The following is a 22,405-nucleotide window of genomic DNA, read 5'->3' on the forward strand; positions in this document are numbered from 1 at the left end:
GTCTCATTTTTGATTGACTGCAAATGATACCTTTTTCAAAGTCTCTCTCTTTCTCAAACAAGAATTGTAGAGCTGGCTACAATTTCAAATTCATCCCCCTGAAAAGATAGAACAAATATTATGGCTGAATATAAATGTGCTGGGTGATGAAAGACCTGTATTTATGGGAAACCAGTTTGAAAAGGCTATTTTGTTTTTAAATTATATTGTAAATTGGAACGGTTGAGTTGTCTTTCATGGAGTTATCAGAATTATCTGGAAAGGTCTGCTCAGTCCAAGATTATAACCAATTGACTACAGCATTACCCCAAAAATGGAGGCTTGTGGCAGCAGAAGGAGGTAGGGAAGTGGTCTGTCTGCCAAATATAAATGATCAGAACTTGGAGGAATAAAAATATCATAAATAGGAATGTATACCAGTTTCATTTGAGGACCAGGATGTTGATATCAGTGTCATTTAGATTGCAAAATAGTTGGGAAGATCTATTTGATTTAACCGATTCCATGGTACAGGGTGTATTCAAGACTTGTGCTTTTCAGCTAATGCAGATTTGTGAGAATACAGAATCAATTGACCATTTCTTTTAGTATTACCCTCAAGTAGCTTCTCAGGAATGGTTGAAAATGCAAAACATTGATCTAAAATTGACCCTATATATAGTACTATTGGAGATCTGTTTCTCAACTCAATCTGTAGTCTATTCAATAGAAATTGTATGTTAATCACAGCATAGTTGAAATATATATGCTGCGTAGAAATCCAAAGTGTGTGGCCAGCAGAGACAGGTGGGATGGGCTAAGGGAAGCTGAGGTTTGGGATGTGGAATTGGAGATAAGGGGGAGTGGAGTTGCTGGGCAAAGGATAGAATGACAGATGTAAAATAAACTCAAAATTAAACAAATACATTTGAATGACACTGAGGGGCTTTGTTGATATAGTTGAGGCTAATGCCATGCAGGTGTTTGTACAAATGCATACACATTAAAATGCTCATAGATGGACATAATTCCATACATCGTTGGCCTTGCTGTTACATTGGCCTGGATGTTTCTTGTTCATTGGTGGTGCATGGGGCAGGGAATTGGAATTAAATGTATTTCTCCTCAGGGTGGAATCTGATGTATGAGGGGCAGCTCTTAGAGGGCTGTATCGGTCAGGTCCCCATTTGATATTGTGGGAGATCTGTCGATGTGCCCTTGACCCTTTGTGTCTCTGGATAAGAGGCTGTTAGTAAGTAAGTTTATTACGAGATGAAATCATCTCTGGCTGAATTCACACGTCACGGTAACATTCAGTTCAGGAAGGCAACTCCTATGACTAACTGGGAATGGGACGCAAGCGTAGGATTGATCACCCTGTCACTGGCCGCCTTTGGGGAGGGTGTATAGTGTGAAACGCCGAAACACCCTAGGAACCAAAGGTACACTACTGACGATGCACTCCCCACATTTCACCAGGCTCACTGTTCATGAACTCTTGGAAGTGCTTGCACAAAGGATAGTAATATCCCATCCTGTGTTCTTGGAATCTGAATATCTGGACTTGTCCAGTGACTGCTGAGAAAGATCAGCTGACAACAGGGGAAAGTCCTTGTGGCGGCACGGAGAGACGGCTGACAGGAGGGAATAGACCCCACTGGGACAGTCATGGGGTAGCTTCCCATGCATGTTGGAAACACCCGCTTTAGCTACAGAAAGTCAACATACGAGAATACCCCTAGAGTCTGCGGGGGCGGAAGATGACTCATCGGCTGACAACATGGTAACGACTGGACCGGAAACAACTACGAGTAATGAGAGCACAGCACAAGAGAACACTACAGCAACTGTCACAAGTTCCGCTGCAACAGCGGGCCACAAGCAGATGCAGGTATGTGTCTGTAGTTGGAGGAAAGTTACATCACACCATGGGTTGAGGATCCACCAGGGGAAGAAGGGGTGTTGGGTAAAGAGAGACAGAGGCCTCGCATTGATTACTTTCTTCGAAAGCGATCAAATCAGTCGAATGATGCACAGCAACTGGACGCAAGCCATAGTTTGCAGTGCATCGGTACCACTGTCATGGAGGACGTAAACTCAAGCACCGAAGTAACAACTGAGGTGGAACCAACAACAGGAGTGGAACTCACCGAGCCTCCCAGACCTGCAGTCGAGAGGAGACTACCAGGGCACAGACCGTATGTGAAGTGGCCTGGCGCCAGTAACAAGAAGTTGTGGGAAACAGTGAATACTGACTTTATCTTGACCCTCGAAACTTCGAGGCACAGTGGAGAAGAAGTTGGAGAGGATGGGGGACATCTATGAGTACGGGGCAGAAAGCTTTGGAGTGCAAGAGGCAAAAGGCAGGAGAAAGGTTCCAACCCCACCAGTTTCCAGGAGGCAACAAGAAATCAAGCGCCTCGTTCAAGAAAGGAGACAGCTTAAGAAACAGTGGAAGAAGGCCTCGGAAGTGGAAAAGGAGGGCATAGAGGCACTTCAGGCTGACATCAAAACCCGGTTGGCATCCCTTCGTAGAGCAGAGAACCTACAGAAACGCAGAAGGAAGAAAGAACAAACTAGAACTCGATTCTATAAAGATCCCTCCAAGTTCCTTAAAAGTCTCTTCACGAAAGAAAAAAGTGGAGCTCTAAAAACAACAAAGAAAGACCTAGAGGAGCACAAACTTTGACTCAAAGCGACATGAACATCTGGCCATCCCATCAGATATCCCACCCATTGAACCCCCGGAACATCATATTGAGACCAGCCCTCCGACATGGAAATAGGTGGAAAACACAGTTCGACAGGCAAGAACAGCATCAGCCACGGGGCCAAATGGAGTCCCGTACAAAGTGTATAAGAACGCACCAGACGTCCTGAGGTTCCTCTGGAGGCTTATGAGAACAGCTTGGCAAAATAAGATAATACCCAAAGTGTGGCATAGGGTAGGCGGGGTCTTGATCCCTAAGGAGAAGGATGCAGTGAACATCAGCCAATTCCGCCCAATCTCCTTACTGAATGTCGAGGGTAAAATCTTCTTTAGGGTCATTGCCCAGAGGATGGCCGAGTACCCGCAAAGGAATGCGTACGTCGATACATCTGTACAGAAGGCAGGAATATCTGGGTTCTCTGGCTGCTTGGAACATTCCAGCATGATCTGGCACCAGATCCAAATGGCCAAGGTGGAGAAAAGGGACCTCCATGTAGTCTTCCTCGACCTCGCCAATGCATTTGGCTCTGTGCCCCATGAACTCCTGTGGTCTGCCTTCAGATTTTTCAACATACCGGACACCATCACAACCCTGGTGAAGTCCCACTTCCAGGATCTGCAGTTCTGCTACACAACCTCATGGCAGTGCCTGAATGTAGGTATAATGGCGGGATGTACCATTTCTCCGTTGGCATTCATAATGGCAATGGAGGTTATCAGATCCTCAAAATGGGTTGCTGGTGGACAGTGAGTCGACTGGTTTCCGCCTCCCGCCACTCAGAGCCTACATTACAACATTGACCACCAGTCCCATGCACCAGGAGAATGCTCAGAAAACTTGAAGAACATCAGCTGGGCCCGTATGAAGATTAAACCATCCAAGTCACGCAGCATCTCAATTGTGAAGGGAGAACTCTCTGACCTGAAATTCATCGGAGATGACCAACTCCCAACAGTGTCTGAGCAGCCGCTAAAAAGCCTTGGAATGTGTTATGATGCAAGCCTGAAGGACAAAGACCAGGTGCAACAGCTGTGCAAAGACATTAGTAGCCTACAGTACATCGACAACACCCAGCTACCTGGAAAGTTAAAGGCCTGGTGTCTGCAGTTTGGTCTCCTACAACGGGTGTTGTGGCCCCTAGCAGAGTATGAGGTGCCAATCTCAACAGTGGAGAAGATGGAAAGAGGAGTCACAGGCTACTTAAAGTGGCTCGGAGTTCCACGATGCCTTACCACCATAGGCCTCTATGGAGATGGTGTCCTCAAGCTGCCCCTCACAAGTCTATCAGAGGAATTCAAGTGTGCAAAAAACCAGGCTCCAGATGACACTGAATGAATCTCGAGACCTAGTAGTGAGCATCAACACGCCGACCTTGGCAACTGGGCGCAAATGGAGGCCAGGAAAAGCAGTCCAGGAGGCAACAGCAGCCCTCAGACATGACATTGTGGGTCATTGTGGGGGACACCCCTGCCATGCATAGTCCCATGGGATGTTGGCTAACAACAAGGCAACTCCTATGACTAATTGGGAATGGGGACGCAAGCGTAGGATTGATCATTCTGTCGCTGGCCGCCATTGGGGAGGGTGTATAGTGCGAAAGGCCGTAACACGCTAGGAACCAAAGGTACACTGACGGTGCGCTCCCCAAATTTCACCAGGCTCACTGTTCATGAACTCTTGGAAGTGCTTGCACCAAAGGATAGTAACATCTCATCCTGTGTTCTTGGAATCAGGAGCCTACCACTTAGCAATCGAGGTTTGTAAGGACTACACATTGTATAAAAATGTCTTACCCAGCCTGCTTTGTGACCAGATTAGCTGGTGATGCATACAAATTAGGACCATTAAGGCTGCTGATGTCATAAGTACTACCTGTCAGTGAGTTGAGACCCGGGTACAATTGATTTAAAAATAGTTTGACCATCCAGATCATACCGCCTGAGGTGGTCAGGAAAGTGATCACAATGAGTATTTAACTTGCCTACAACTGCCTAAAGGTGGGCACAGATTACAGACATCAAGACAAAGGCACGTTAGCCCCAGGTACAAATGAGTCCGGTGAAAAGCTTGTAAGAGAGAATAAAGGACACATGTTCAGTAATATTGGTGTGACATTTATTAATGTACAAGAGGCAACTAGTATCGTCTTCCTGCCGCTTCATTTAATTCAGACCAACAACCACAGTTCAGAAATGGTGTTGAAGCATTTCTTAAACAATCTACACAGGTTTACAATGGTCATTGAAGTTGATTTGGAGGTTGGAGGAAAACAGCACAACCTGATGAAGATATCCCTGAAGCCTTGTACATCTTCAGGCTCCCCAGGAAGATATCCTGAAAGACAAATCGTCAGCAGGGTAGTCTAGTGGTTAGAGAGTTGGACTAGTAACCGAAAGGTTGCAAGTACAAATCACGAGCTGACAATGTACCAATCTGTCGTTCTGCCACTGAACAGTGGGTTGTCATTGAAAATAAGAATTTCTTCTTAACTGACTTGTCTAGTTAGATAAAGGTAAAATAAAATACAAATTCTAGTTCCCAGTCATGTGCACATATACAAAACTCACATTCAGTCACAGGTGTAAGCCACATCCAAGTACTTATAGGTTCCGACACAGGGGTCACCGAACACAGAGTTGGATACCTTGACGATACACTGGCGCTTTCCATCACACCTGTGTGTCAACAGGTAGAGGTTAACACCACAGCCAATGACTTCCTACAGCTAAATGCACGCTGAAGGTTTCCGTACCTTTCTGCCATTATGCTGGTGGTGGATTGGCTGAGGCAGTTGGTGTTTTTGAGTTGTTTATGTGGGCGCCCAATGGAACACACATCGTGTTGACGACGACCATAGTTGGCACGCTGAATACGGATCTCACATCGATCTGAGGAAGAGAAAGGACAAACCTGGGTGTTGGTGTGGGCTAGTGACTAATATACACGGCACCACATGATTAAACTGTACGGTAGTGTTGACCAGCTTACCACATAGTAGTTGAGAATCAGAGCCTTCACATATGATGCTGCTTACTGCAAAGACAACACAGGAGTTACACCACTGGCCAGACACATTAAGACATACATTAGCCTGGTGAAGTGTTAGTGATGGGCACTAAAAGGGAATGTTGATTTCAGGTGCATTTTTTAAAAGTCATTATAAACTCGTTAGCATGAACCAAAGTACAAAACGTTAGGCGCGTCATCTTCCACCGTTACCTTTTAGTTTCACTTCCTTATGAGCAGTTCTCAAAATGCTAACATGTTAAGCAAACTGGCTGGCTAGACCTAAACTGGTGAAAAAATAAAGTTGACCTGCTACACCTAATCTGTATTTCTACGCAGTTTGTGCCAGCTGTCAGATTGGCTATAAACCCTACAAAACTGTGGGAGTTGCACTAGCAAGTTACCGTTCACTGAAACATGGTAAACCAGATTAACCCTTCCATGTTCTTGCTGGCTAATTGAGCTAGATATGTCAATTTAAAGGAACAGCAGCAGCATATGAGACAAGTCAAAAGTTACTGCAAGAAGGGTCAATGCAGAGAGTCGGGTAGTAACTCAGCAGTTATGGCTTGGTGGAAGTAGAAGCCGTTCAGGGTCCTGTTGGTTCCAGACTTGGTACATCCGTACCATTTGTTATGGAGTAACAGAGACCAGTATAACTTGGGTTGCGCGAGTTATTGACAATGTAGGGCCTGCTGACACACGTGGTGTCGAAATCCTGATGCAGGGAGCGCGGCCTCCGACGTACTGGGCCGTAAGCGATACCCTCTGTAGAACCTTGTGGTCAGATGCCATACCTAGTGGTGATGCAGCCAGTCAAGAAGCTTTCAATGGTGTAGAATTCAGGATCGGAGGGCTGATACCAATCCTTTTAGCCTCCTGGCAGGGACGGGCTCAGCCCTCAGTTTCCTGTAGTCCACTACCAGTTCCTTTGGCATCTTGGCACCACACTGCCAGGTCTCTGACCTCCCTATAGGCTACTCAAACTAAACAAGCTGCATATCCACAGCTTGCTAGGGTTAGTTAGCAGGTGAGGGTGGTTTACACTTGGAGAAACAAAAGTTAACAAGCTGGTACCATAGGGGAACCAACCCATTAAATTCCTTTTCTAGCAATCAGCTGAGCTTAGTTTTTTACAAGATTAACAGTGGGTAGGAGAATTAAACAGTATCCCAACATGCCACAGTCATACCGACAATACATTGAATCCAAATTAGGATATCGGTGCCCACCACTAAATATTATTAGCACACATTCAGAGACTGACTTGTTTCTTGCTGTTGGACACAGGAGTATTTGGTGTCCAGGTACTTATAAGTCCCGACACAGGGGTCTCCAAAAACAAAATTGGATGCAGGGACAATACACTCGCTCTTCCCACCGCATCTGTGTGTTTCAAAGACAGGTTGAGGACATGAGTTCATACCGTTAAACACAAGTTCCAGCACATTTCTGCCTTCTTGCTGGTGGTTGTTTACACTACAGCCAAGGAGTTACAGGTTCTAGTACCTTTCTGCCATCTTGCTGGTGGAGGATTGGCTGAGGCAGTTGGTGTCGGTGAGTTGGTGATCAGGGCGCCCAATAGAACACACATCGTGTTGACGACGACCGTAGTTTGCACGCTTGATATGGATCTTACCTCCATCTTCAAATCGGTTTCTTACAGTCAATACGTCCCGCGAAATTGCCCATCAGGTTTGATTGTGTTACAAACAAACCAGTTGATTGCAGTGAAACCAAACATGACTGGAAAAGTCACGTTCTGTGTGGGTTATTTACCTGGAATGTGTGGTCGAAAATGGAATGAGACGGAATTCACGACACAAGCGGTTCACAAAATGTTTTGTGTTAGGCTATAAAAACAGATTTTATCAAACAAAAGATCATTCATTGTGTAACAATGAGCATTGGAATTGCAAACAGACGAAGATCGTCAAAGGTAAACGGTTTATTTTAATGCAGTTTGTGATTATGTTACGCCTGTGCTGGTTAAAAAAATATAATTATTATGGGGCTCCATGCTCAGATAATTGCATCGTATTCTTTCGCAGTAAATCCTTTTTTAAATCTGACAACGCAGTTGGATTAGCAAGATTCTACGCTTTCGATACATGTCAGACAATTGTATTTTCATGAATGTTTAATATGACTATTTATGTAGCGATCACCGTATGTTGTGGAATTTCAGCCCGCTAGTGGTTTCCGTGCGCAGAAAGGTTAACACCCCGGCCATCCTACAATCTAAGCTTGATGCCCTCAATCTCATACAAATGATCAATGAACCTACCAGGTACAACCCCAAATTCATAAACACGGTACCCTCATAGATATCATCCTAACCAACCTGCCCTCCAAATGCACCTCTGCTGTCTTCAACCAGGATCTCAGCGATCACTGTCTCATTGCCTGCGTCCGTAATGGGTCTGTGGTCAATCGACCACCCCTCATCACTGTCAAACGCTCCCGAAAACACTTCAGCGTGCAGGCCTTTTTAACCTGTTGCGACGAGCAAACCCGGATCCGGGATCCTATTTATAGCTCATTACTCAACGTTAACTATTCATGAAAATCGCAAATTAAATGAAATAAATATATTAGCTCTCAAGCTTAGCCTTTTTATTAACAACACTGTCATCTCAGATTTTCAAAATATGCTTTTGAACCATAGCATACCATTAAGCCTAGCATTCAGCATGCAACATTTTCACAAAAACAAGAAAAGCATTCAAATAAAATAATTTACCTTTGAAGAACTTCAGATGTTTTCAATGAGGAGACTCTCAGTTAGATAGCAAATGTTCAGTTTTTCCAAAAAGATTATTTGTGTAGGACAAATCGCTCCGTTTTGTTCATCACTTTTGGCTACGAAAAAAACGTGTATCCAGGAGTGTAATTATCCCTGCAAGCTCATTAGCATAACGCAACGTTAACTATTCATGAAAATCGCAAATGAAATAAATATATTGGCTCTCAAGCTTAGCCTTTTGTTAATTATCAACACTGTCATCTCAGATTTTCAAAATATGCTTTTGAACCATAGCTAAACAAGCATTTGTGTAAGAGTATTGATAGCCTAGCATACCATTAAGCCTGGCATTCAGCATGCAACATTTTCACAAAAACAAGAAAAGCATTCAAATAAAATAATTTACCTTTGAAGAACTTCAGATGTTTTCAATGAGGAGACTCTCAGTTAGATAGCACATGTTCAGTTTTTCCAAAAATATGATTTGTGTAGGAGAAATCGCTCCGTTTTGTTCTTCACGTTTGGCTGAGAAAAAAAACCTGAAAATTCAGTCATAACAACTCACATTTTTTCCAAATTAACTCCATAATATCGACAGAAACATGGCAAACGTTGTTTAGAATCAATCCTCAAGGTGTTTTTCACATATCTCTTCGATGATATATCGTTCATGGAAGTCTGGATTCACCTCTGAATCACATGGAAGAATGCTTGCAGCTGGAGATTGCGCACCAATTTCGACGCAGGACACCAGGCGAACACTTGGAAAATGTAGTCTCTTATGGTCAATCTTCCAATGATATGCCTACAAATACGTCACAATGCTGCCGACACCTTGGGGAAACGGCAGAAAGTGTAGGCTCGTTCCTGTCGCATTCACAGCCATATAAGGAGACAATGAAAAACAGCGCCTCAAAAATTTTGCTCACTTCCTGTTTGAAGTTTCATCTTGCTTTCGCCTGTAGCATCAGTTCTGGGGCACTCACAGACTATATCTTTGCAGATTAGGAAACGTCAGAGTGTTTTCTTTCCAAAGCTGTCAATTATATGCATAGTCGAGCATCTTTACATGACAAAATATTGCGCTTAAAACGGGAACGTTTTTTTATCCAAAAATGAAATACTGCCCCCAGAGGTTCAAGAGGTTAATTGACCTGACCCGGAAATCCTGGAAGGATATTGACCTCATTTCAACAGTAGAGAATGCCTGGTTATTTTTCTATCCTATTCTATCCTATCTATCCTCACCATCTTAAATAAGCATCCCCCACTCAAAAAATGTAGAACCAGGAACATATACAGCCCTTGCTTCACTCCAGACCTGACTGCCTTTGACCATCACAAAAATATCCTGTGGCGTACTGCATTAGCATCAGATAGCCCCCGCGATATGCAAATATTCAAGGAAGTTAGGAACCAAAATATACAGGCAGTTAGGAAAGCTAATGCTAGCTTTTCAAACAGAAATTTGCATCCATGTAGCACAAACTCCAAAAAGTTCTGTGACAATGTTAAATCCATCGATAATGAGAGCACCCCCTCCCAGCTGCCCATTGCACCCAGGCAAGGAAACACTGTCACAACCGATAAATATATGATAATTGAGCATTTTTCTACAGCTGGCCTTGCTTTCCACCTGGCTACCCCTACATCGGTCAACACCCCCCAGATCAACTTGCCCAAGCCTCCCCCATTTCTCTTTCACCCAAATCCAGATAGCTGATGTACTGAATGAACTGTAAAATCTGGACCCCTACAAATCAACTGGGCTTGACAATCTGGACCCTCTCTTTCTAAAATTATCTGCAGAAATTGTTGCAACAACTATGACTAGCCTGTTCAAGCTCTATTTCGTATCACCAGAGATCCACAAAGATTGGAAAGCAGCCGCGGTCATCCCTCTGTTCAAATGGGAGACACTCAAGACCCAAATTGCTACAGACCTAAAAATCCAATCCGGAAGTGAATCATCTTTTGAAAGCTCTGCGTTCCAATGCGTCCCAATTGAGCAGTGAATGGGCTATCAACCAGATTACCTTTTCTCCATATTCCCCAAGGTGTCTACAGCATTGTCACATAGTTTTACGCATTTATGTTGAAGAATACCCGTAAGCGGGTACATTGCGCAACTGGTCACCTGATGGCTCCCAGAGTGATTCTCGCGTAAAATACAGGGTAGCCATTATTCCAATCGGTCCTACTGAAAATCCAATTGTCCCGGTGGATATATTATCGAATAGATATTTGAAAAACACCTTAAGGATTGATTATAAACAACGTTTGCCATGTTTCTGTCGATATTATGGAGCTAATTTGGAATATTTTTCGGTGTTTTCGTGACTGCAATTTCCGGGCGATTTCTCAGCCAAACGTGAAGAACAAACGGAGCTATTTCGCCTACAAAAATAATATTTTTGGAAAAAGGGAACATTGGCTCTCTAACTGGGAGTCTCGTGAGTGAAAACATCCGAAGCTCATCAAAGGTAAACGATTTAATTTGATTGCTTTTCTGATTTCCGTGACCAAGTTACCTGCTGCTAGCTGGACAAAATGCTGTGCTAGGCTATCGATAAACTTGCACAAATGCTTGTCTAGTTTTGGCTGTAAAGCATATTTTGAAAATCTGAGATGGCAGGGTGATTAACAAAAGGCTAAGTTGTTTCTCAATATATTTCACTTGTGATTTTCATGAATATGAATATTTTCTAGGAATATTTATGTCCGTTGCGTTATGCTAATTAGTGTCAGTCGATGATTACGCTACCCCACCTGGGACGGGGAGTCACTAGAGGTTAAGCTCGTCTGAGAAGGAGGCTTTGGTGGGGATCGCACAGCATGATTGCCTTTTTCAGTCTGTGATAGTCTGAAGTCCTTGCCACTCAACGCAAATTTGAGTTGTCGAACATCAATTAAAGTTTCAGTCTTGTCTTTTTGCATCCTAAATAATTTTTGGAGCTCGTACCTGCTAGGCATTGCACACCACCAGGTCATCATGTTCGTTCTTCTGACATCGAATGCTGCAGTATGGAATATCTCCGTTTATCCAGGGTTGTTGGTTTAGACCTGTAGGGATTTTTATTGTGGGCACATCATCACCAACACATTTCCTAAAGAATACTGTGATTGATGATGAAGATTATTCAATGTTGATGAATGAGTCCTGGGTGGACTGTCTTTTTTTACCCCTAAATCTTGTCTAATCGCTGCAACCCCCCAATGTGCTAGTGAGAGGTGAGGGTTGATTCATGCATCCTCCGAAACATGACCCGCCTAACCGCGCTCCTTAACTCACGCCAGCTTAACCTGGAAGCCAGATGTATCAATGTGTCGGAGGAAACGCCATTCAACTGGTGACTTGGGTCAAGTAAAGCCCCACCGGCTGATCCTGGGTCAGTAGTAACGTCTCTAGCACTGAGATGCAGTGCCTTAGACCGCTGCACGACTCGGGAGGCCACCGTGGATGAATCTTTGAACATATTCCAATCAGTATTCTCAAAACAGTCCTGCAGTATTAAATCTGCCTCCAATGTCCAGTTCTTCACTATTCTCTGTGTTGCTGGCTCCCTCTTAAGTTGCTGATTGTAGGCAGAGATTAGGAACAGAGACGTTCTACGATTCGCCGAAGCGGGGTGGGGATGGCTTTGTCCTTATCACGGATGGTTTGCTTGTGCATGGTCAAGCAGGCTGGATCCTCTTGTGAAGCAGGATACACGTTGGTGATATTTTGTGAAAACCTGCTAAGGCTGCTTTCGATTTTTGGAGAACAGTAGGAGATAAACTCCCATTGGACAATGAATGGAGAAACGTATAACGCCCCACAAACTTTTGACGAATCACATTGTTTGTCATAAAGCGGCACACGGTTGCTAATCTAATCATCACTTCTCAAAGTCGAGAAACCTGCCTGTTTTCCTCAAAAGTAGATCATGTCCCTATTCCAGAGCAATACAATAATATCAAACATCTCGGATTACAGTTGCAATTTTGCACATGTTCACGGAATTCATGCTAAAGTTGGGTTTTTGAGCTGGCGCCCAATTAATTCCCATTCACTCCTTGAAGAGCTCTCCTTGTTCCAGAATAGTCCAGAATGCACTGTGCAGCCCATTGACAACGTATGGGCAACATACAACATGGGCATTAATACGATGCCAAGGGAGTTTCCCCATCCCCTCAAAGTTATCTCTGGCACTGTCCCATATAATTTGGCAATGCACCAAAATTGATCGGTCCCACATTAAAATCATGTGGTAGATAAGTAGTGCACTATTTTAATGCTGAGTTACATTTTTGTACACCAGTGTCCAACAGCTGAAAATAGTATTTTTGGTCTGAAAATATGTTTCACTGCAGTTTAGATGGTACAATGATGCGACACTATACTTTTGTCAAACTGAAATTAGGCGAACCAGAATATCAGGAAATGGCGGCGTGATCCACATAGTTCATTTTTTTATTTATATTATGCCATCATTAATATGTCCTGTGGGACTGTCGTTGTGGTACTGCTCTGCTCATCCCATATCAAACCAATGGACAATAGGAGACCGAATGCGATCGGATCATCATCTAATTGGCCTTCACATAACTCTTACGGAATGTCCACGTGGATGGGGTTATTGGACATGGTATCAAAGTTTACTGGGTGACACTGTATGTTTAATTTAGACCAAATAATTTATAATTGAATTTTTCCAGTACAACAGAAGTTCAGCAAATCCCCTTATTGTTTGGGATAACTTTAAATGTACCTTCAGAGGTCATTCAATTCAATTTTCAACAACAATAAAAAAGCAGTTTCTGGCTAAAGAGACAGGACTAACAAGGGAAATGCATTCTCTAATCGTGCAGGAAGCAAAAAAAAAAAACAACTACAGAGATACAAAATAAATTAGAGGAAAAACAAAAATATATGGATGAACTTTTTTCTAGAGCATCTAATGTTCTCTATTACAAACAAACTTATCTGTGATTCTCCATTTTATATTTTAAAGGAGGAAGCTAAATGATCAAAAGATGGCGCAGAGAGAGACGGTCGCCTCGCTTCAAGTCCTTATTATTATGCAGTAATTTGTGGACGAAATTAGGGCATCAGTTTCCTTCCAGAGAAACATCAGACATTGTAACATTCTATGTTTTACGGAAACATTGCTCACTCTGGATATGTTGTCAGAGTCGATACAGCCATCGGGTTGCTTCATGCGTCGTGTCGACAGAAAAAAAACATCTCTCTGGTAAATGGAAGGGCGGGGGTTTATGAACATACAGTATCTCAAGTCATTTTGTTCACCTGACCTAGAAATCCTTACAATCAAATGCCGACCGCTTTATCTTCCAAGACAATTCTCTTTGATTATAGTCACAGCTGTGTATAACCCCCCCCCCCCCCCCCCCCCCACCCCTTCCCCAGGAAACCAGATATTATCAGGCTGCATTTATCAAATCCAAACCAAGACTCCATTTTTATCATACCGCCCTATAGGCAGAAACTCAAGCAGGATGTACCCGTGACTAAAACCATTCAACACTGGTCTGACCCATCGGAATCCACGCTTCAGATTGTTTTGATCACGTGGACTGGAAAATGTTCCGGTAAGCCTCAGAGAATAAAATCAATTTATACGCCGACTCTGTGAGTGAATTTATTAGGATGTGCATTGGAGAGGTTGTACCCACTGTGACTATTAAAACCTACCCCAACCAGAAACTGTGGATAGAAGGCAGCATTCGCGCAAAACTGAAAGCGCTAACCACCGCATTCAACCATGGAAAGAGGTCGGGAATATAGCTGAATATATACAGTATAGTTATTCCCTCCGCAAGGCAATCAAACAAGCAGAATGTCAGTATAGGGACAAAATGGGGTCGCAATTCAATGGCCCAGACAAGCGACGTATGTGGCAGGGTCTACAGGTAATTACGGACTACAAATATATTCATAAAATGACTGCATGTTTACACTTTCGGTGATTCCCTTAGAAATGGGTAAAAGTACTGTATAGCAACCCCAGGTGTAAAATAGTAAATAGCAGGTACTTCTCGGAGTGTTTTGAATTGTCAAGGAGAGGTAAACAGGGGGGTCCGCTGTCACCATATCTATTCATTATGGCCATTGAAATGCTAGCTATTAAATCATTTCAAATAACAACATTAAATGATTATAAATCCAAGGCTTAAAAACAAAGGTGTCCATGTATGCTGATGACTGAAGTTTTATATTTTATCTGCTAGCTAGATCCCTGCAATCTCTCATTGAAGATATAGATAACCTTTTTGTACTCTCTGGACTAAAACCTAATTATGACAAGTGTACGAGATTACATATTGGGTCTTTAAAAAATACAACTTGTACATTACTATGCAGTTCATATTTAAAATGGGCTGACGGTGTTTTTTTTTTAAAATATTTAACTTTCACACATTAAAAAGTCCAATACAGCAAATGAAATATACACATCTTGTTAATCTACCCATCGTGTCCGATTTTAAAAAGTTTTTCAGCGAAAACACAACATATATTTATGTTAGATCACCACCAAATCCAAAAAAACACACAGCCATTTTTCCCAGCCAAAGATAGCTACAAAAGCATAATTAGAGATAAAATTATTCACTAAACTTTGATAATCTTCATCAGATAACAATCATAGGACATCATGTTACACAATACATTTATGTTTTGTTCGATAATATTTATATTTATATCCACAAATCTCAGTTTACATTGGCGCCATGTTCAGAAATGCCTCCAAAATATCCGAAGTAATTACAGAGAGCTACGTCAGATAACAGAAATACTCATCGTAAACTTTGACGAAAGGAATTTAGCCAGGACACTGTGGTTAACAAACCTACTCTTGCGATCAGTGCCATGGGATCTTTATTGACCACCGAGAGTCAGGACACCCATTTAACGTCCCATCCAAAAGACTGCACCCTACTGCCTTTGGTCATTGGGATATGTTTTAGACAAGAGGAAAGGGTGCCTCCTACTGACCCTCCAACACCACTTCCAGAAGCATCTGTTCTCCCATCCAGGGACTTACCAGGACCAACTCTGCTTAGCTTAGCTTCAGAAGGAAACCAGCAGTGGGATGATGGGTGTTATGCAGGACTAGCTGGCTATATAATGAATATGAATTGGGTGTTGTGAGATTATTCAATATAAAAGCACTAAACATCTCTAGAATCTTCACTTATTCAAAAGTTTTACTTGAAACCTAAATGGTTTTCAGGTAGACTACTGAGAAAAGCTAATCCACTGTTTAAATAACTTTTTATCTGTGTACAGATTTCAATGCCTCATTTTTGATTGACTGCAAATTATACCTTTTTCAAAGTATCTCTTTTTCAAACAAGCATTGCAGAGCTGGCTACAATTTCAAATTCATCCCCCTGAGAAGATAGAACAAATATTATGGCTGAATATAAATGTGCTGGGTGATGAAAGACCTGTATTTATGGGAAACAAGTTTGAAAAGGGTATTTTGTTTTTAAATTATATTGTGAATATAACGGTTGAGTTGTCTTTCATGGAGTTATCAGAATATGGAAAGGTCTGCTCATTCCAAGATTATAACCAATTGACTACAGCATTACCCCAAAAATGGTGGCAGGTGGCAGCAGAACGAGGTAGGGAAGTGGACTGTCTGCCCAATATAAATTATCAGAACTTGGAGGAATAAAAATATCATAAATAGGAATGTATACCAGTTTCATTTGAGGACCAGGATGTTGATATCAGTGTCATTTAGATTGCAAAATAGTTGGGAGATTTAATTTAGTGATTCCATGGTACATGGTGTATGAGTTGATTCAAGACTTGTGCTTTTCAGCTAATGCAGATTTGTGAGAATACAGAATCAATTGACCATTTTAGTATTACCCTCAAGGAGCTTCTCAGGAATGGTTGAAAATACAAAACATTGATCTAAAATTGACCCTAGATATGTTGGAGATCTTCTTCTCAACCGGTAGAGTCTATTCAATAGAAATTGTATGTTAATCACAGCATAGTTGAAATATATATGCTGCGTAGAAATCCAAAGTGTGTGGCCAGCAGAGACAGGTTGGATGGGCTAAGGGAAGCTGAGGTTTGGGATGTGGAATTGGCGATAAGGGGGAGTGGAGTTGCTGGGCGAAGGATAGAATGACAGATGTAAAATAACCTCCAAATAAAACAAATACATTTGAATGACACTGAGGGTCTTTGTTGATAGTTGAGGCTGATGCCATGCAAGTGTTTGTACAAATGCACACTCATTCCAATGCTCATAGATGGACATGGTTCCATACATCGTTGGCCTGGATGTTTTGCTTGTTCATTGGTGGTGCATGGGGCAGGGAATGGAATTCAAATGTATTTCTCAGGGTGGAATCTGATGTATGAGGGGCAGCTCTTGGAGGGCTGTATCGGTCAGGTCCCCATTTGACAGTGGGAGATCTGTCGACGCGCCATTGACCCTTTGTGTCTCTGGCTAAGAGGCTGTTAGATGACTAATGTGATGGAGTTAACCAGCTTCCCTGCAAGTATATTTTTATTACGAGATGAAAGTCTGGCTGAATTTACACATCACGTTAACATTTGGTTCATGAGCCAGCCACTTAACGATCAAGGTTTGTAGGGACTACAAACTGTATAAAAATGTCTTACCCATCCTGCTTTGTGACCAGATTAGCTGGTGATGCAAACGAATTAGGACCATTAAGGCTGCTGGTGTCATAAGTACTACCTGTCAGTGAGTTGAGACACGGGTACAATTGATTTAGAAATAGTTTGACTATCCAGATCATACCGCCTGAGGTGGTCAGGAAAGTGATCACAATGAGTATTTAACTTGTCAACCACTGCCTAAAAGGTGGGCACAGATTACAAACATCAAGACAAAGTTACATTAGTCTCTAGGTACAAACGAAGCCGGTGAAAAGCTTGAGAGAAAAGGACACATGTTCAGTAATATTGGTGTGACATTTATTAATGTAGAAGAGGCAACTAGTATAGTCTTCCTGCCGCTTCGTTTAAGTCAGACAACAACCACAATTCAGAAATTGTTTACAGGTTTACAATGGTCATTGAAGTTGATTTAGAGGTGGGAGGAAAACAGCACGACCTGATGAAGACATTCCAGAAGCCTTGTACATCTTCACGTTCACCGGGAAGATATCCTGCAAGACAAAAGCGTCAGCAGGATAGCCTAGTGGTTAGAGAGTTGGACTAGTAACCGAAAGGTTGCAAGTACAAATCACGAGCTGACAATGAACAAATATTTCATTCTGCCACTGAACAGGCAGTCACTGTTCCTAGGCAGTCATTTAAAATAAGGATGTTCTTAACTGACTTGCTAAATAAAGGTAAAATAAAATACAAATTCTAGTTCCCAGTCATGTGCACATATACAAAACTCACATTCAGTCACAGGTGTAAGCCACATCCAAGTACTTATAGGTTCCGACACAGGGGTCACCGAACACAGAGTTGGATACCTTGACGATACACTGGCGCTTTCCATCACACCTGTGTCAACAGGTAGAGGTTAACACCACAGCCAATGACTTCCTACAGGTACTGAAACCGTCAGTGTGCATTTACTTTTCTGCCATTGTGCTGGTGGTGGATTGGCTGAGGCAGTTGGTGTTTTTGAGTTGTTTATGTCGGCGCCCAATGGAACACACATCGTGTTGACGACGACCATAGTTGGCACGCTGAATACGGATCTCACCTCGATCTGAGGAAGAGAAAGGACAAACCTGGGTGTTGGTGTGGGCTAGTGACTAATATACACAGCACCACATGATTGAACTGTACGGTGGTGTTGACTAGCTTACCACATAGTAGTTGAGAATCAGAGCCTTCACATATGATGCTGCTTACTGCAAAGAGAACACAGGAGTTACACCACCGGCCAGACAAATTAAGACATACATTAGCCTGGTGAAGTGTTAGTGATGGGCACTAAAAAGGGAATGTTGATTTCAGGTGCATTTATAAGTCATTATAAACTTGTTAGCATGAACCAAAGTACAAAAAGTTAGGCGCGTCATCTTCCACCGTTACCTTTTAGTTTCACTTCCTTATGAGCGGTTCTCAAAATGCTAACCTGTTGGAACTAGCCCTCCCGGATCCAGGAGAATTATTAACTGACACTAATTAGCATAACGCAACGGACAAAAAAATATGACAATATTCATTTTCATGAAATCACAAGTGAAAGTGAAACACAGCTTAGCCTTTTGTTAATCACCCTGTCATCTCAGATTTTGAAATTATGCTTTACAGCCAAAGCAAGACAAGCATTTGTGTAAGTTTATTGATATTCTAGCATAGCCTTATGTCCAGCTAGCAGCAGGCAACTTGGTCACGAAATTCAGAAAAGCAATCAAATTAAATTGTTTACCTTTGATGAGCTTCGGATGTTTTCAAACACGAGACTCAGTTAACAGCAAATGTTCATTTTGTTCCATAAAGATTTATAGCCGAAATACCTCAGTTTGTTCTTCGCAACGCCGAAAAAAATATTCCAAATTAGATCCATAGACAGAAAAATGCAAACGTTTATTATAATCAAGCCTCAAGGTGTTTTTCAAATATCAAGTCGATAATATATCAACCGGGACAGTTGGCTTCTTAGTAGGAGCGAGAGAAACAATGGCCGCATTTGTCTATTAAGCACAAATCACTGAGAGCCACCAGCTGACCACTGACGCAATGTTGTCGTTCACGCTCATTTTTCAAAATAAAAGCCTGAAACTCTTGTGACACTAGACATTAGGGAAGCCATAGAAAAAGGAAACTGGTTGATATCCCTCCCTGCTCAATAGGGACGCAGAGGTTTCTAAATAAGAGTCACTTCATGATTGGATTTCTCAGGCTTTCGCCTGCAATATCAGTTCTGTTATACACAGACAATATTTTTACAGTTTTGGAAACTAGTGTTTTCTATCCTAAGCTGTCAATTATATAAATATTCTATTATCCGGTCCTGAAAAATAGCCTGCTTACTTTGGGAACGTTGTTTTTCCAAAAATGAGAATAGTGCCCCCTAGTTTCAAGAAGTTAAGCAAACTGGCTGGCTAGACCTAAACTGGTGAAAAAATAAAGTCAACCCACTACACCTAATCTGTATTTCTATGTAGTTTGTGCCAGCTGTCAGATTGTCAATAAACCCTACAAAACTGTGGGAGTTGCGCTAGCTAGTTACCTTTCACTGAAACATGGTAAACCAGATTAAGTGCACAAGCATCAAATAAGCTTGAGACACTTCCCTTACATGTTCTTGCTGGCTAATTGAGCTAGATATGTCAATTTAAAGGAACAGCAGCGGCATGTGAGACAAGTCAAAAAAAGTTACTGCAAAAAGGGTCAATGCAGAGAGTCAGGTAGTCATTCAGCAGTTATGGCTTGGGGAAAGTAGAAGCCGTTCAGGGTCCTGTTGGTTCCAGACTTGGTGCAGCCGTACCATTTGTTATGGAGTAACAGAGACCAGTATAAGTTGGGTTGCGCGAGTCATTGACAATGTAGGGCCTGCCGACACACGTGGTGTCGAAATCCTGATGCAGGGAGCGCGGCCTCTGATGTACTGGGCCGTACGCGATACCCTCTGTAGCACCTTGTGGTCAGATGCCATACCTTGTGGTGATGCAGCCAGTCAAAAAGCTCTCAATGGTGTAGAATTCAGGATCGGAGGGCTGATACCAATCCTTTTAGCCTCCTGGCAGGGAGGGGCTCGGCCATCCATTTCCTGTAGTCCACTACCAGTTCCTTTGGCATCACACTGCCAGGTCTCTGACCTCCCTATAGGCTACTCAAACTAAACAAGTTGCATATCCACAGCTTGCCAGGGTTAGTTAGCAGGTGAGGGTGGTTTACACTTGGAGAAACAAACATTAACATGCTGGTACCATAGGGGAACCAACTCATTATATTCCTTTTCTAGCAATCAGCTGAGCTTACTTTTTTGCAAAATTAAAAGTGGGTAGGAGAATTAAACAATATCCCAACATGCCACAGTCATGCCGACACTACGTCGAATCCAAATATGGATATCGGTGCCCACCACTAAATATTATTAGCACACATTCAGAGACGGACTTGTTTCTTGCTGTTGGACACAGGAGTATTTGGTGTCCAGGTACTTATAAGTCCCGACACAGGGGTCTCCAAAAACGAAATTGGATGCAGGGACAATACACTCGCTCTTCCCACCGCATCTGTGTGTTTCAAAGACAGGTTGAGGTCATGAGTTCATACAGGTAAACACAACAAGTTCCAGCACATTTCTGCCATCTTGCTGGTGGAGGATTGGCTGAGGCAGTTGGTGTCGGTGAGTTGGTTATCAGGGCGCCCAATAGAACACACATCGTGTTGACGACGACCGTAGTTCGCACGCTTGATATGGATCTTACCTCCATCTGAGGGAGATGGAGAACAGTGAGGCACGAAGGAGAGACAAGTATGGGTCTCTATGGTGTGGGCTAGTGACGCAAATCTACAGTATAAACGATCATAGGTGGTCGGTGAGTATACTGTTCAGCAGTGTGGACTAGCTTACCACATTGCAGTAAAGCATCAGAGCCTTCACATGTGATGCTGATTGCTGCCAGGACAAATAAACAGGAATTACACACCACTCACATTAGCTTGGTTAAGTAGTATCATCATTATTACATACAGTACCTCCATCTGTTAGTGTGCAGCAAGCTGTAGCCAGCACTGAAACAACATCACACAGCTAGTTCAGTAACATTCAACATCATATGCACTTGGACCATGAAGCTACAACTCAGCATTGGGCTCTATACTCAAGCATTTCAGTTATACTAAGTGTATTATATTCAAGTTCAGCATTTGGTCTCATATTCCATGCTTTGAATACCTTTTTGCCCAAAAGGAACTGAATGTCCCTCAAATCATATTACATGTACTTATTTTTACTCACAAATACTGGCATATATATTTAAATTCTAATCTGCATCAGATACAGATTTTGTACACTCACATGTGACCACCGTCAGTCTCAAAATGCACATGATGCCAGGTACAGGAGTGGTACTAACAGAGAAAATGCAACTGATGATAACAAGCTCCAATACACCTGGTATTTATGTTATGTGACATGTCTTAATTTACCCAGGTGTATCTATTTGTCTCCAGGTGCACCTCATTGCAATTAGGGGCCAGCGTTTGCCGGTCAAAACCTGGCTATTGAGTCAGTCTCATGGAGTTAGATAGAGGACTCTAGGTGGATGAAATCCATGTTGGCATGAACATTGCCACTGAGGGCTTCCAACATGGTAGCCATCTAGGTGGAGCTTCTTCGTTAAGGAAGAATTACACGGACCACTTTCAGTCGCAAAACCTTTGAGCATTGCAGATATACATTTCATGAATAGAGACAACGTATTTCCTTAATCTCCATGTCGGGGAGACATATTTGTTCAATATAGCATATTTTTATCTGAACCTTCCAAAAGGTTGCATCCTGCCTAACGCTCCCCATTATTCAATCCGGGTTATCAGGAGGGATCAGCCAATTAATTATACTCTTGAGCAAACACTGCATAACTGTAGGTAGCATTAAATTGCCAACTTTGGCTTCTTACAGTACCTTTTCAAACAACACACTCTGTGATGGTGTGCAGCCTTTAAGTTTGTTTGCCAACTCATAGAAATTATAGAAGACAATGGACTACTTTAATAAAATGTATTTACATTTGTTATTTGTTTTGAATGGAGCTGCCCTTGCGCTCACGTAAGCCATAATGGGACACATATAAAGATGATATACTGTGACTATCATTCTCTATGGTCCTATCCCTACGATGTGTTGTTCTGGTGGCTGAGTGTGTGTCCTCTTCCTCTCAACTGTCCATTCTCAGGGCTGCTGGACAGGTGCCTTGCCCGTCAACGTTGCAGCCCTTTGGGTGTTTTACTTATCAGGCTTCACCGCCATGGACCAGAAAGGCT

General features: G+C 42.5%; 2 protein-coding genes across 2 annotated transcripts; both read right to left on the reverse strand.

Moving 5' to 3' along the window:
* Positions 1-4,783: 4,783 nt before the first annotated feature.
* LOC149982688 (L-rhamnose-binding lectin CSL3-like) lies at positions 4,784-13,069 on the reverse strand. The gene is made up of 7 exons (XM_090242238.1): positions 13,038-13,069; positions 7,206-7,355; positions 6,964-7,082; positions 5,679-5,723; positions 5,443-5,578; positions 5,258-5,365; positions 4,784-5,024 (listed from the first exon to the last, which is right to left on the reverse strand). The coding sequence occupies exons 1-6, from the start codon at positions 13,067-13,069 to the stop codon at positions 5,260-5,262; spliced, it is 588 nt and encodes a 195-aa protein (XP_090098364.1). The 3' UTR covers positions 4,784-5,024; positions 5,258-5,259.
* Positions 13,070-17,454: 4,385 nt separating this feature from the next.
* LOC149982689 (L-rhamnose-binding lectin CSL3-like) lies at positions 17,455-21,513 on the reverse strand. Its single transcript, XM_090242343.1, has 9 exons — positions 21,438-21,513; positions 21,116-21,151; positions 20,991-21,035; positions 20,715-20,850; positions 20,531-20,649; positions 18,268-18,312; positions 18,032-18,167; positions 17,849-17,956; positions 17,455-17,607 (listed from the first exon to the last, which is right to left on the reverse strand). Exons 1-8 carry the CDS (start codon positions 21,466-21,468, stop codon positions 17,851-17,853), a joined length of 654 nt encoding a protein of 217 aa, XP_090098469.1. The 5' UTR covers positions 21,469-21,513; the 3' UTR covers positions 17,455-17,607; positions 17,849-17,850.
* Between the last annotated feature and the right edge of the window lie 892 nt (positions 21,514-22,405).

The sequence above is a fragment of the Oncorhynchus mykiss genome, chromosome 7 (genome assembly GCF_057628025.1).
Source record: "Oncorhynchus mykiss isolate SJ-2025 chromosome 7, ASM5762802v1, whole genome shotgun sequence".
Taxonomy (NCBI): domain Eukaryota; kingdom Metazoa; phylum Chordata; class Actinopteri; order Salmoniformes; family Salmonidae; genus Oncorhynchus; species Oncorhynchus mykiss.

Coding starts and splice junctions, on each gene's coding strand:
- LOC149982689 (XM_090242343.1), bottom strand. CDS start 21,468: ATGTGCATTTTGAGACTGACGGTGGTCACAT. Junction 21,036..21,115: donor CTGCACACTAACAGATGGAG/GTACTGTATGTA, acceptor TTGTCCTGGCAG/CAATCAGCATCACATGTGAA. Junction 20,650..20,714: donor ACCAGCAAGATGGCAGAAAT/GTGCTGGAACTT, acceptor TGAAACACACAG/ATGCGGTGGGAAGAGCGAGT.
- LOC149982688 (XM_090242238.1), bottom strand. CDS start 13,069: ATGTCCAATAACCCCATCCACGTGGACATTCC. Junction 5,724..6,963: donor TGTCCAACAGCAAGAAACAA/GTCAGTCTCTGA, acceptor TTGTCTTTGCAG/TAAGCAGCATCATATGTGAA. Junction 5,366..5,442: donor ACCAGCATAATGGCAGAAAG/GTACGGAAACCT, acceptor GTTGACACACAG/GTGTGATGGAAAGCGCCAGT.